The following is a 13,510-nucleotide window of genomic DNA, read 5'->3' on the forward strand; positions in this document are numbered from 1 at the left end:
CTTTGAAGGCAGGGGGAGAAGGGACGACAGAGGATGAGATGGTTGGACCGCATCACTTACTCGATGGACATGAGTTTGAGCACCATCTCTGGGAGATGGTGAAGGACAGGGAAGCTTGGCATGCTGCAGCCCATGGGGTCCCAAAGAGTCGGACATGACTGAGCGACTGAACAACAACAAAGTTTTCCTTTTCCCTCCTGAGGAATGAAGGGGATAATAATAACGTGCCCGGCACATAATAAACCTCTAAGTCTGAATAACAAGTGTCTACGAGAGAGGGACCGTTCACATGAAAGAAACCTGTGAGTGGGACCGAGAATATGAAGGAAGAGTGACATTTTCCACATGGTCCCAATTATCCAAAGTAAAGATCCAAATGAGCTAGGCGTTGCCGACTCTTCACGTGAACTAGAGATGGGAGTGACCTTGGCCTGGGCTCTGCCCCTGGCTGGCACAGGTTTGGTTTATTAACAAGTGTGTGCCTTTCCCCTGCAACCGAGCCAGCTTCCCCAAGCCCAGTGGCTCCCGGACTCGGCAGGCACCACCAACACCCGGAGGGCTTGTTTCCAGACTGCCGGCCCCACCCCTGGAGTTTCTGACTCAGGAGGACTGGGGCGAGGCCTCCACATTTGCATTTCTAGCAAGTTCTCAGGTGATGCTGCTACTGCTGGGAACGGGGAAGCCTGAAAGACTCGGCCTTGGCTCTTCAGGGCTCCGTGGCCTCCTCTGTGAGTTAAGTGACTTTGCTGGCTCACGAGGAGGGCGTTCTGGGCTAGGATTCTAGTCCTCTGGCAGGAGTGTAAATTGGAAAGTAATTTGGCCATCCATGTTGAGAGCCTTGGCCGTGTTTCTGCTCCCTGAAGCTGTAATCCCCCTTCTGGGAAGCTGTCCCTTAAGAAACAGCCTGCGATGTGCACAAAGCTTTCTGAGAAAGAGGTGGGTGCAGGTCTGTGTAGAATTCTGCTCCTGCTCTGTGGACGGATGGAGGGCGGATGCAGCCCCCACCCAGTGAACTGACTCCTGGTGTGTTCGGGACGTGCCCACTTGAGACTCGGGTGTGCACAGGGATTCCAGCCACCCTGGTCCCTCAGCACTTCCATCATTGCCACCTCTCTCTTTTTTTTTTCCCCTAAAAATTCGTTTCCATTATGGTTTATCACAGGATACTGAATACTGTTTCCTGTGCTATACAGCAGGGCCTTGTTGTTTATCCATTCTGTGTATAATGGTTTGCATCTGCTAATCCCAAACTCTCAATCCATCCTTCCCCCCTCCTTGGCAACCACAAGTCTGCTGTCTACATCTGTGAATGTTTCACAGATTGGTTCATGTGTGGTATCATGTGGTATTTGTCTTCCTCTTTCCGACTTACTGCACTCAGTATGTAATCTCTAGTTGCATCCGTGTTGCTGCAAATGGCATTCTTTTTTGTTCTCTTTTATGGCTGAGTAGTATTCCATTGTCCTTCCCTCATGGCTCAAGTGGTAAAGAATCCACCTGCAAGGCAGGAGTCACAGGAGACGTGGGTTCGATCCCTGGGTTGGGAAGATCCCCTGGAGGAGGAAATGGAAACCCACTCCATTATTCTTGCCTGGAGAATCCCACAGACAGAGGAGCCTGGTGGGCTACAGTCATAGGGTTGCAAAGAGTTGGACACGACTGAGCGTGCACATGGAGCACATCTTTATCCGCTCATCTGTCCATGGACATTTCGGTTGTCTCCACGTGTTGGCTATAGTGCATAGTGCTGCTATGAACACAGGGCTGCACGTATCTTTTTGAACTAGACTTTTGTCTGGCTATATGACCAGGAGTGGGATTGGTTGATCACGTGGTAATTCTAGTTTTAGTTTTCTGAGGAACCTCCACACTCCTTTCCATAGTGGCTGCACCGATTTACATTGCCACCAACAGTGTAGGAGGGTTCCCTTTTCTCCACACCTTCTCCAATACCCGTTATTTGTAGATTTTTAAAAAAAATGACGGCCACGCTGATTGCCCCGCTGCTATCCCTGTGTCTTCTCTCCAGGACATGTCCTTCATGTGGACATATGGTGGTATCGGGTCATGGTTAGGCACGTGGGCATTGTGGTCAGACGTCCTGGGGGTTTGAATTCCAGCTCTGCCACTGACCGTGACCTTCATGCCAAGCGACTGAACCTACCCTCAGTTTCATCTTCAAGGGGGGATGATACTAGCTACCCATTGAAAGGTTATGAAGTGCGTAGAATAGAGTACGTTCCAAAATACCTTGCCCGTTATGAATTACAGAAAAAACGCACGGTGCAGTAGAGAAGGTTTGCTTTCAAAAAGCAAGGGTTAAATACTGGAGGGGAGTTTCAGGTGGAAAGTTCTAGAGAGCAGGGGTTATGTGTCTTTAGAGGAGATGGTTTTTCCTAGTGAAATTGAACAAAGGCAGTGAATGGGGTGGGGTGGAGGGAGACGGTGGTGAGCAGTCACTCTCTGTTATCTTTCAGCAGCTCTCAGTGACCCTGTGAGGAGCGGGTGGGCGGGGGTCTGGTCTGACTCAACAGGAACTCAGCCAGCATCCGGTGAGCGGCAGGCCATCACAGGGCGCAGACAGCGTGCGCCGGAGCCCGCTGCCTCTAATGTGTGGTTTCCTCAACGCCTGTTATTAATGGAAATTCTTCTAGCGCCTGAGTGGGCATGAGCGGATGGAAAAGGGAGACAATGAGGGCTCTGAGGCTCCGAAAGGTGGGGTGCTCCTATCAGACATCCATCAGGATGCCAGGAGCCTGCTGATTCACACACGCCCGGCGGGAGATGAAGTCACCTGGATGATGGAGAATTCTGGGGCTCTGTATAAACAACCCAAACTCCCAAAGGACACTCCATTTCCCACTCCCCATCCCCTCCCCCCACTTAGACCCAGCCTTCAAAAGTGCGCAGAAGTCTAAGCTTCTGAGTCACCATCATTTGTCAAGGTAACTTGTAGGTTCAGCTATTTAATTTTTACCCCGTTCAACAAACAAGAGGACAAACACTCGGGTAAGATTGAGTAAAATGAACAACTCTGAGTTCCCACACTGTGGGGATTGGTAACGAGACCGGGCCAAACAGACTGCAGGGCACAGAGGGGAGATGGGCAAAGAGCTTTTAGGTCTCCTCATTATCAGGTGGAATGTGGGAGGTTACCACTCTCAGCCACCTGTTTCCGGTGGTCTGGCTGTTGCCAGTAAGGAAGACCCCCTGTCCAGGGTTGAACCGCCTGCAAGGCGACTGGGCGGAGGAGTGCTGGCCACCCGCTTCCTCCTGGAGGAGGCAAGCCTCAGAAGGTAGGTAACTAGTACTCCAGCTGGTCCCAGAAATACTGTAACTTTCCACACACAAGTCGCAGGAGTCAGGCATGAGTGCATAAAGCCTCCCACCACACAGGAATCTGCCCAAATCCATGATTTGCACACCAAGCAAGGGGCTCTGACATCAAGCTTTCTGGCCTATTGCCCTATGTTCTTACTTAAGAAAAATAGGCCTGAGGGTTTAATCTCTTTTTTAATGAAATACAAATTGAAGTCCGTGCCTCCACTCCCATGGGCTTCCTAGGTGGTGCTAGTGGTAAAGAACTTGCCTGCCGATGTGGGAGTTGCAAGAGATGAGGGTTTGATCCCTGGGTCAGGAAGATCCCCTGGAGGAGGGCATGGCAACCCACTCCTGTATTCTTGCCTGGCGAATCCTATGGACAGAGGAGCCTGGTGGGCTGCAGTCCTTGGGGTTGCAAAGAGTCACACACGACTCAAGCGATGAAGCATGCAGCACACCCCCATCCCCAAATAAAAGAAAGAAGAAAGGAGCTCTTTTTTCTTGTCTTTTCTTTTCTGACGGGGTTATCTTATTGAAAACATTTCAGGGGGCTTCCCTGGCGATCCAGTGGTTAAGACGCTGCGATTCTACCGTAGGTGCTTGGGTTCAATCCCTAGTCAGGGAGACTAAGATCCTGCATGCCATAAATCGAGGTCAAACAACAACATTTCAATCTTAAAAGCCCTTCCCAGCTGCCTGGAGGTTGTCACCAGGCCCAGACACACCAAGTACTTTGTCAAATTCAGGTTCACCACAGAATCGGAAAAAGCAGAAGGCCAAGGCAGAAATGGGCGAGGGGCTGAGGACAAAATGAACTACTTTCTGCAGGGACCAGACGACGGGGAGGAGAGCGTGGCCCAAAAAGGAGAAAACGAACTGGCCTTCAGGTATTCTATTTCCCTCCCTGGACAAAATTGGATGCAGAGATTTACTCTATGAATCATTTGGGGGAAAAAAAAGATTCCCATTGAAGTCATGAAACTTGAGTCATGAGATTTAAAAAAAGCATTCAAAAAGATGCCACTATTTTTAACACATACTGTTTCCCAGGTCGGGAGAGAATGGTGCAGCCTCAGCAGTAACCCAGGGTCATGGCATTTCCCTCTCACCATGGACACGGGGCTGCAAAACGGTCTAAGTGGGAACCTCACAGACAGGAGCGCTGCCTGTCTGTGCTGTTGTCCTCAGCAATTATAACAGCACACTTACAAAATAACACTCAAGACCCATGCTTGTTGTTGTAGTGACAGGTTTTTTAGGAGGGTGGGCTGGCTCAGTGGTAAAGAATCTGCCTGCAATGCAGGAGACATGGGTTTGATCCCTGGGTCAGGAAGATCCCCTGGAGAAGGAAATGGCAACCCCCTCCAGTATTCTTGCCTGGGAAATCTCACGGACAGAGGAGCCTGGTGGGCTACAGTCCACGGGGTCGAAGAAGAGTTGGACATGACTCAGCAACTAAACAGTAACAACCAAAGCAATATACTTGGAAAGGTCTTCTCTACAAATGGAGGTGGAATAACTGGATGGCCACATGGAATTAGGGAACCTCAACTCCCATCTCACACCAAACACCAAAATACTCATTCAAGCAGACTTCAACATGAACACGAGAACTACAAAGCTTCTAGAAGAAATGCAAAAGAGTATCTTTTAAACCTTGAAGTTGTCAAGTTGATAATTATCGAAATGAAAAACTTCTGCCCAGTAAGATATATTTTTAAGCAAACGGGTTGTTGGGAGGATAAGTGAAACAGGTGAGGGAGACTGAGAGACAAACTTCCAGTTATAAAATAACAGGGATGTAATGTAGAGCCTGGGGAATACAGTTAATAATGTAATAACTTTGACAGCAGATGGTAACTAGACTTAGCATGGTGATCACTTTGAAATATATAAAGGTATTTTATCGCTATGTTGCACACCTGAAAGTAATCTAATACTGTAAGTCAGTCAGCATTCAGTGTATTCCATTAAAAAAAAAATCGGTCAAGTTGCTGGTAGAGCAGATCCTGAATGTTCTCACCACAAAAACTGATGTGGTGTTCATTTTGCTCTGTGTGAGTGCACCAAGTCGACACATTGTACACCATACATTTACACCGTTGCACAACTGCAACTCAGTAAAACTGAAAAGAAAGGAAGGGGCGGGGAGGGAGAGAGGGAGGAAAAAAAAAAACAAGCAAGGCACAGACTGGCACTGCTGCTGCTGCTGCTAAGTCGCTTCAGTCGTGTCTGACTCTGTGCGACCCCATGGACAGCAGCCCACCAGGCTCCTCCATCCATGGGATTTTCCAGGCAAGAGTACTGGAGTGGCGTGCCACTGCCTTCTCCGCAGACTGGGACTAATCATGTACAAAACTATCTGACAAAGCACTAATGTCCAGAATAGATAATGAACATCTATAACTCAATAGTTGAAAGACTTACAGCTTGACAAAATATAGGCAAGAGGGTTGAGCAGATACTTCACAGAGGAATATTTAATATATACAAATGGCCAAAAAATACCTCATCATTAGTCAACAGGGAAATGCAAATAAAAACTGCAGGGAGATATACTATAGGGCTAAAGACCAACAACGCCAAATGCTGCCAAGGATGAGAGCTGCTGGTGAGTCTAAATGATACATCGACTCTGGGAGATGATATGGAAGTTTCTTATAAAACTGAGCATCACTGATCTAGCAATTCCACTCCTTGGTATTTACCCTCCAAAATGAAAGCTTTTGTTCTCAAGAAGACTTGTACTAGAAGGTTCACAGCAGCTTTATTCGTCATAACCCCAAACTGGAAACAGCCCAAGCACCTCTCTATTATGAATGGATACAGACTGTGATACGTGCATACTCAGTGGTAAAGAAGGATACACTGGGTGACACGGATGAACCTCAAAAACATCATGCAGAATGAAAGAGGCTTCACATCAAGAAGCACGGCCTCATGATTCATGAAGTTCTAGAAAAGGTTAGACTAATCTGTGATGAAAAAGTTCAGACCAGTGGTAACCTCTGGGGATGGGAGTGGGGTGGTGGGGGACTGCAAAGAGGCAAAAGGGAATATTCTGGGGATGATGGGATGTTCTGTGCCTTGATAGATTATGTTGCATTTGTTACAATCTATCAGAAGGTATGCACACTTAAGATTTGATCATGTTACTAAAAATTGTATCCCCGCTGGCTATAAACACATAAACCCTGGCTCATGACAAGCATGCTCAAGGATTTGGGATGGGGAGCGCTCTGCAACTTACTTAGAAATACTTTTGAAACTAAGATGGATTGATGGAGGGAGGCACGGCTGAATGGTTATGTAATAAAGTAAATACAGCAAAATGGCAGCTGTATAATCTAGGTGGGGAGGAAACTGATTTTTGCTGAACCAATCTTTCCACTTCTTTGTATGCTTGAAAATTTTCATAATACAATGTTGGTGGGGGGAACTGGACGAATAGAAAACTATAAGAAAATAGAGCCGCAGCACTCAGTCTCCACCCAGCTCTAAAATCAGAGAACTACAGAAGGACTTGAAGGGAAACTCTGAGGTCCCCACTTCCACACCTGCCTCCAGGTTTGGTTACAGTACTTAAGAAACCACAGGACTCGGTGGTTCAGTGGTTAAGAGTCCAGCTGCCAATTCAGGGGACCCAGGTTCGATCCCTGGTCTGAGACTATTCCACATGCCAGCTGGGCAACTAAACCCATGGAGCCTTGGCACCTCAAGCCTCTGCTCCACAATAAGCAGCCTCCACTCACCACAACTAGAGAAAACTCGCACATAACAAAGGCCCAGCACAACCAAGAAAAGAGAAAAGAAACCCCAGGCGCTTCCCTGGTGGTCCAGGGCTTAAGATTCCGCGCTTCCACTGCAGGGGGCATCGGTTCCACCCCTGGTCAGGGAACTAAGATCCTGCAAGTCACACAGCATGGGAAAAAAAAAAAAAAGAAACCCCAGAACCACAGCCTCATTATCCTAACATGCTCGAGTCTCGGTATGGAAAAGCCAAAGCAGCATCCCAGGGTTTCAAACCCAGAAAAGACATGGAGAAAGCCTGTGTGTGCGTGTGAATAGGCAGGAGGGCCAACCCAGTTCACCTGCTGTACAGCATTTGATACAGTTGGGAAAATAGGGGTCTGGGCACGTACCAGGGCTTAGCTGGGTATTTAACGCTAATTCAACCCCTCCCCCTGCCCCTATCATGCCTGTGTCAACTCCAACCAGGGTTTCAGATCAAAAGCGTCTTCAAGTATCACTACAACTCACTGTGCATGCGTGTGAGTGCTGGGTGTTTGACACGATTCCATTTAACCCTCACCCCACCCTGTAAAGTAGGTTCATAGTATAATCCTGTTTTCATGATTCAGGAAACTGAGGCTCAGAGAGGGTAATAATGTACCCAGGAACACACAGCAGGAGGCAGGCATATCCCATGAGGCTCTAGGGCAGAAGCCCTTTCTAAAGAGCACCTCCCCAAACCCCTCTGGACTGTAAGCTGTGTGTCCGTGACACTATTTGAACAGGAAGAACTGGGCTTCAGGTGACAATGAAGAATCTCATGCCTGAGAATAGTCCTCGTCTCTCCCCCGGAGGCCTTGCACGGTGCGAAGGTCATTAGGCCGCCCCCCGACCCCCCCCCCCCCCCCCCCCCCCCCTCGGCGTTTCCACGCCCGGCACACCCATCAGGCGGAATTGCGTTCCGTAAGTGCGCCGACCACCACCTTGCACTGGTCTGCCCTGTTGTCCGTGCTGTTATAAGCAGCGTCACGTGCATCTGTTTCTTCCTGCGGGTTTTAATGACTCAGCGGCGTCCAGCAGCACCTCTAAATCCTCCTGGAGACGCTCCTTTGTCTGGCCTCAGCCTTCCGTCACGCTTTCCCAGTGGGCTGTGCACAGTGACAGCGGCGAGGAGCAGGGGAGCCTGGGTTTGTAACTTGGGGGCTATCAAACTCTCGGGGAACTGGGAAATGTCAAGAGGCCCTTAACTGGGGAAAGCATCTTACAAATCTGAATTCCCTCGAGACCTTGAATTCTGCTCAGAACCTTCCCACCATGAAGATGCACCCCTCTGACACTGCTGACCATCGGCTCCCCTCCAGCACCAGGCGCCTGACTCATCAAGGCAGGTGTAAGGGGTTAGAGGTTAAGAGAGAGAGAAAAAAGAAGAAAAAAAAGCACCAGGCTTACTGACTTTGCAGAGCTTTTTCTGGGGTGATCTTTAAAGAGAAATACATCTATGCAGAGATTAAGTATGTCATTCACTTACAAAAGAAGAGAAAAGAAAAAACCGAGAATCCTAAGAAAATCTCTTTAATTTTCATCTTTCGGAAATACATTTTTCATTTTTTTTAATTTCCATGATACAAAAATGTTAAATATCTAACAATGATCTGTAGGAAGCAGATCCACGGGATTCTGTCGCTGCTGTGATCTGGTTTGACAGAGAAAGGCTGGTACACGGTGTTGATTTGTTATGATTTCACACACATGCACACGTACGCACACTGGCCACCTCACCCCCAGACACCACCAGACAGACAGACAAGACACTGGCTAAGACACGGAATGCAGCGCTACCTGGGAAAACAGAAATTAACTTTTCATTCGTACACCCCACCATGAGAAACTCACATCTTAGGGGGAAAAAAAAAAACACCTCTAAATAAATATGCCCCAAAGGTCAAGGCATGTTGACGGTGGTAGACATCTTGCTACCAGGAAAACAAGCTCGGAGCTTCGTGGTTTCGGGCAGCAATGATGAGAAGCAGGCAGACACAACCGAATTCTTCATGGGAGGCCGTACCACACCCCGGGGCTGCCCCTGGGCCTGAGCGTGAACCTCTCGAGAGGTTCAACCCCAAATTCATGGTCACAGCACACAAGAGCGTCGGCTCTTTCCGCGGGTCTCACGGTTGGCCTTCCCCTTTGGGTGGATTTGCACACACAGATCTGTGACTGGAGGGTTTCACATGAGCAACAAGTAATGACCTTAATGACCTGGTGAATCATGAATGCACGACAGTCGGTAACACGCTGAGCGCCAGCCAGCACGCAGGTGAGGCTGAGGAGGAAGGAACACAGCCTTGAAAACAAGAACTGGGGTTTTTTCAGGAGACACACTTGGTTTCAGGCTCCTCCCACACCACAGTAGATTCAGTGAAATGCGGTATGGCTTCCAAACGTGCCAGCTGCTTCTTTCCTTCTCGGCAACAGCACCAGCGGGGTTGTTCCACTCTGGTCTTGGTTACCATGTGTCGGGGACTTCGAAGAGCTTGGCCGAGCTGTCTGAGATGCTTCCTGGTGGGAGAGGACAAAAGAAGGTGAATAAGGAGAGGGCTGCCCTGGCCAGGGGAAAGAAAGAGGAGCTACCCGGACAGCGTTGACCAGGGCCAGGGCTGGGATGGTCTTGTCGCTGGAGAGCAGTGCCCGGCATATGAAGGCCACGCTGCAGAAACATCACCACAGGATCCAGGGAGTGCCTCCTGTCTGGGCGTCTGTACTGACTTCACAGGAGTTAAGCATCCTCCAGTGAGCACACACTCCCATATTCTTTGCTACGCAGCATGCCGGGCACTTAGTTCATTTAATCTTCATAAAAGCCCGGTTTAGTGGCACTAATGTGCCCATTTTACAGCAAGTGGCTGAGATGGGGGTCCAGATTCCCCCAGAACTGAGATCCCTGCCAAAGGCCTGGGAGGATGAGTTTCTCTGTGCTGCAGTGACTATCAACCAGACAAGAAGTCTCAGGGGCTGGTGGCTAGACAGTCGCTAGAGGGAAGCTGACCAGTGGGGGTTCAGACATCCCAAAACAGATCTGCAAAAGCAGCTTGTAGCTCTTTCCTATTTCAGCAACACTGGCTACGGTCTTCGTGGCCTAAAGGAGCCTCTTCTGTTACAGTTTCACCCCAAAGTTACAAGCTCTTCTTCATTCGGAAACTTTCTGCAACAGCAGCAGCACCACTGGGTCACTGCTTGGACCACCGATGTCCACAGCCAAATACATGGGAACTAAGTCAGGAAACGGCATGTTCATGATGGAAAATGTGGCCGGCTGGGTGCTCCCATAGCCGGGATATCATGCATTATTTAAGCCCTAAGGTAGGGTTGGCAGGGAAACAGGCAAAGCCAGCCCCAGCTAACAGTCCAAGACTGAAAAAGGGGAGAGGTCTGTGATGATGCCTGAAGCGGAGAGTAACTTTCAAAAACAGGGGCACTTGTTCACCTGAGGGTGGTTACTGCCCGTGACAGGAAGGCGTGAAGGTAACTGGGTCCAAACACGTGAAGTAACACGAGGATTTGTGCTGGCGTGAGACTCCGCCCCTCTCCTCCTTTACTGAGATAAAACCCAGAGAGACAGGATGAGAAGAGCAGGAGGGGACGTCATCTAAAGAGTTCTGTCGGGAGTCTCATGGCTGCACGGAACACGCGTGTCCTGGGACTGCTCCAGAGAATTGAAGGTGAGCAGGAGATAGTCCCCATGACCGATTCCCATGATCCAGTTAGAAAAGGAATAACAGTGGGAACTTCCCTGGGGGGCCAGTGGTTAAGAATCTGCCTGCCAATGTGGGGGACGTGGGTTTGATCCCTGGTCCAGGAAGATTCCATATGCTGTGGGGCAACTAAGCCCAAGAGCTGCAACTCCTGAGCCCGTGTGCCCTAGAGCCTGTGCTCCGCAGGACGAGAAGCCACAGTAACGAGAAGCCCTCGCACTGCAACTAGAGCGTAGCCCCTAGCTTGCTGCAACTAAAGAAAGCCCTAGCACAGCAATGAAGACCCAGTGTAGCCAAAAATAAATAAATAAATACATAAAACTTAAAAAGGAAGGAAAAGGAATAAAGGTTATTGAAAAACAAAGCAAAACACAAACAGTCCCCTCCAGGGAACAACTAAATTCTGCAGACGGCCCAGGATAAGATTAAACTAGCCTGACCCCCTTCTCAACCACCCAGTCACACTGTACTTAATGACAGGGAGGAAAACTGACATCAGGAAGGGCGTTTTTGTAATTCACATAGCAAAGAAATAATACAGCAGCCTATCAGATATTCTAAAGGTAAAAGCCACAAGGCCAAATGTTGGTGGGGGGGTGGTGCTGAAATAAAACTGAGAGGGAAAAAGATCAATGGCTAAAAGCAGCTGTGCTGTCATCCTTACCACAGCACCCGCCCTTACCTGAATGGGAGTGCGTGTGAGTCTGGTGGCACACCATCCCACACACAGGAGGACGACTTCCCTGGTGGCCTGGTGGTTAAGAATCCACCTTGCAATGCAGGGAACACAGTTTCGATTCCAACTAAGCCCGAGCTCTGCGACTACGGAGCTTGCACCACAAGGAAGATCCCGCGTGCCACAATCAAGACCGGATGCGGCCAAAAACAAACAAAAAGAAACCACACAGGAGTGACTCTGTGGAGAGCAAGCGAGAAACAACTGAATACGCAGAAACGGGAGAGAGGCAAGTGTGGTGGGACTGTCCCAGTAGCTGTAAGACTCCGAGCAACTCTCACCCGTATCTGTAAGGTACACTCAATGCTACTTCGAGCCTCAGAGGATTTCCATGATTCAGCTATGTTCCTGGCACAGAGCCAGTTCTGAATGCTCGTTAGCCCCTTCCCCTTGTGGAGAAGGCAGCCCAACATTGCATGTGGTTACTGCCCGGGGAAGCCAACGGCCTGCAGTCCAAGAGAGCCGCTTACAATGTGCAGCTGCTGAGAAAGGATGGTGTGCACAGAGCAACCAGAATTTTGTGAACCAACTAAAGGAGACCTAGACCAGAGTGCTGGTGCTCGTTCTAAGCACCTTCCAGAAAGGGAGAGCTGTAGACCGTTGAAGGACCCATTTCAAAGCTAATGGATAAGAAACTGTGGTCAGTTTTCCAGGGAACTCGCTTTTCACAGCCCTATGTGGTAACTAGAATGCAAAGAATTACTCAGGAACAACTTTTCTTTTTCAACAGAAACTTCAGGACATCTGTCTTCTGCTATGATGGACTGTACCTTGCATCATATACAAAATGGATGGTATATCTAAATGTAAAACCTGAAACTGGAAAACTTCTAGAAGAAAACATAGGAGAACTCTGCAATCTTGAATAAAGCAAAGCTTTCTTACATATGACAACAAAGGCATAATTCAAGGGAAAAAAATGATAAACTGGATTCCATTAAAATGTAAAACATCTACTACTGAAAGGCACTGCTAAGAGAATGAAAAGCACCGTCCAGAAGAATTTGTAAAACGCTCAACAGGACTTGTATCCTGAATCCGTAAGAACTCTCAAAATTCAATAGGGAAAAACAAACAGCCCAGTGAAAAAACAGGCAAAAGATTTAAACACTCATTTCACCAAAGAAGATATTTCAATGGACAAAAAAATCACATAAAAAGATATTTAACATTGTCAGTCATTAGGGAAATTCAAACCAAAGCCATAAAGAGATACCAGTCCACGTCACTGGAATGGCTACTAAGCACACCACCAGCACTGCTGACTGCAGAGCCACTGAGCCCTGGTGCAGATGCGGAGCGCTGCAGCCACCCTGGAGAACAGTGGGCCAGGTTCTTATAAAATTAAACATACACTTACCATATGACACAGTAAGTCCACCCGTAGGTGTTTATTCCAAAGAAATGAACACTTAGTTCACATAAAAACTTACACAGAATGTTTACATCTGCTAGACTCTCAGCTGCTAACAACCTAAATGCCAAAAGGCAAAAATGGATAAACAAATAGTGATAGGTCTGAAAAGTGGATTGTTAGTCCACAGAAGAGAGGAATGAACCAGTGACGTGGACAACAACACAGACAAACGTCAAAGGCCTTACGCTAAGGGCAAGACCCAAGGGGTTACTTATCGAATGATTCTATTTAAATGACCCTCGGAAAAGGCAAAATTACAGTGACAGAAAGCAGATCGGTGGCTGCCAGGACCTAGGGACGGGGAGGGGCTGACTGCAAAGGGACACGAGGGAATCTTCTGGAATAGCTGCTTTATTTCTTGAGCACAGTGATGCTTATATGACTGTACACATTTGTCAAAACTCGTCAGCCTGTACACCTCAAAGTAATGACTTCACTGTATGTAAACTGAATCTTAATAAAGCTGACCCTGCAAAAGGTATGAAGAATATTGTTTAAAAAAAAACACCCAAATTTTAATATAAAATATGCTGATAATTTAAATTATTTGAC

At 48.1% G+C, this 13,510-nt stretch overlaps 1 protein-coding gene across 8 annotated transcripts in view; it reads right to left on the bottom strand.

The window, feature by feature from the left end:
* Window positions 1–8,609: 8,609 nt before the first annotated feature.
* Window positions 8,610–13,510, bottom strand: part of PARN (poly(A)-specific ribonuclease) — a 179,348-nt gene continuing 174,447 nt past the window's right edge. For 7 of the 8 annotated variants that reach the window (XM_070779701.1, XM_019987931.2, XM_070779700.1 and 4 more), the window contains one exon: window positions 8,610–9,612. In XM_070779701.1, coding sequence (XP_070635802.1) covers window positions 9,560–9,612 — 53 coding nt within the window. In that variant the 3' untranslated portion in view covers window positions 8,610–9,559. The remainder of the gene's footprint in view (window positions 9,613–13,510) is intronic. The other variant, XR_011564032.1, reaches the window with a different exon arrangement.

The sequence above is a fragment of the Bos indicus genome, chromosome 25, assembly GCF_029378745.1.
Source record: "Bos indicus isolate NIAB-ARS_2022 breed Sahiwal x Tharparkar chromosome 25, NIAB-ARS_B.indTharparkar_mat_pri_1.0, whole genome shotgun sequence".
Lineage (NCBI taxonomy): Eukaryota > Metazoa > Chordata > Mammalia > Artiodactyla > Bovidae > Bos > Bos indicus.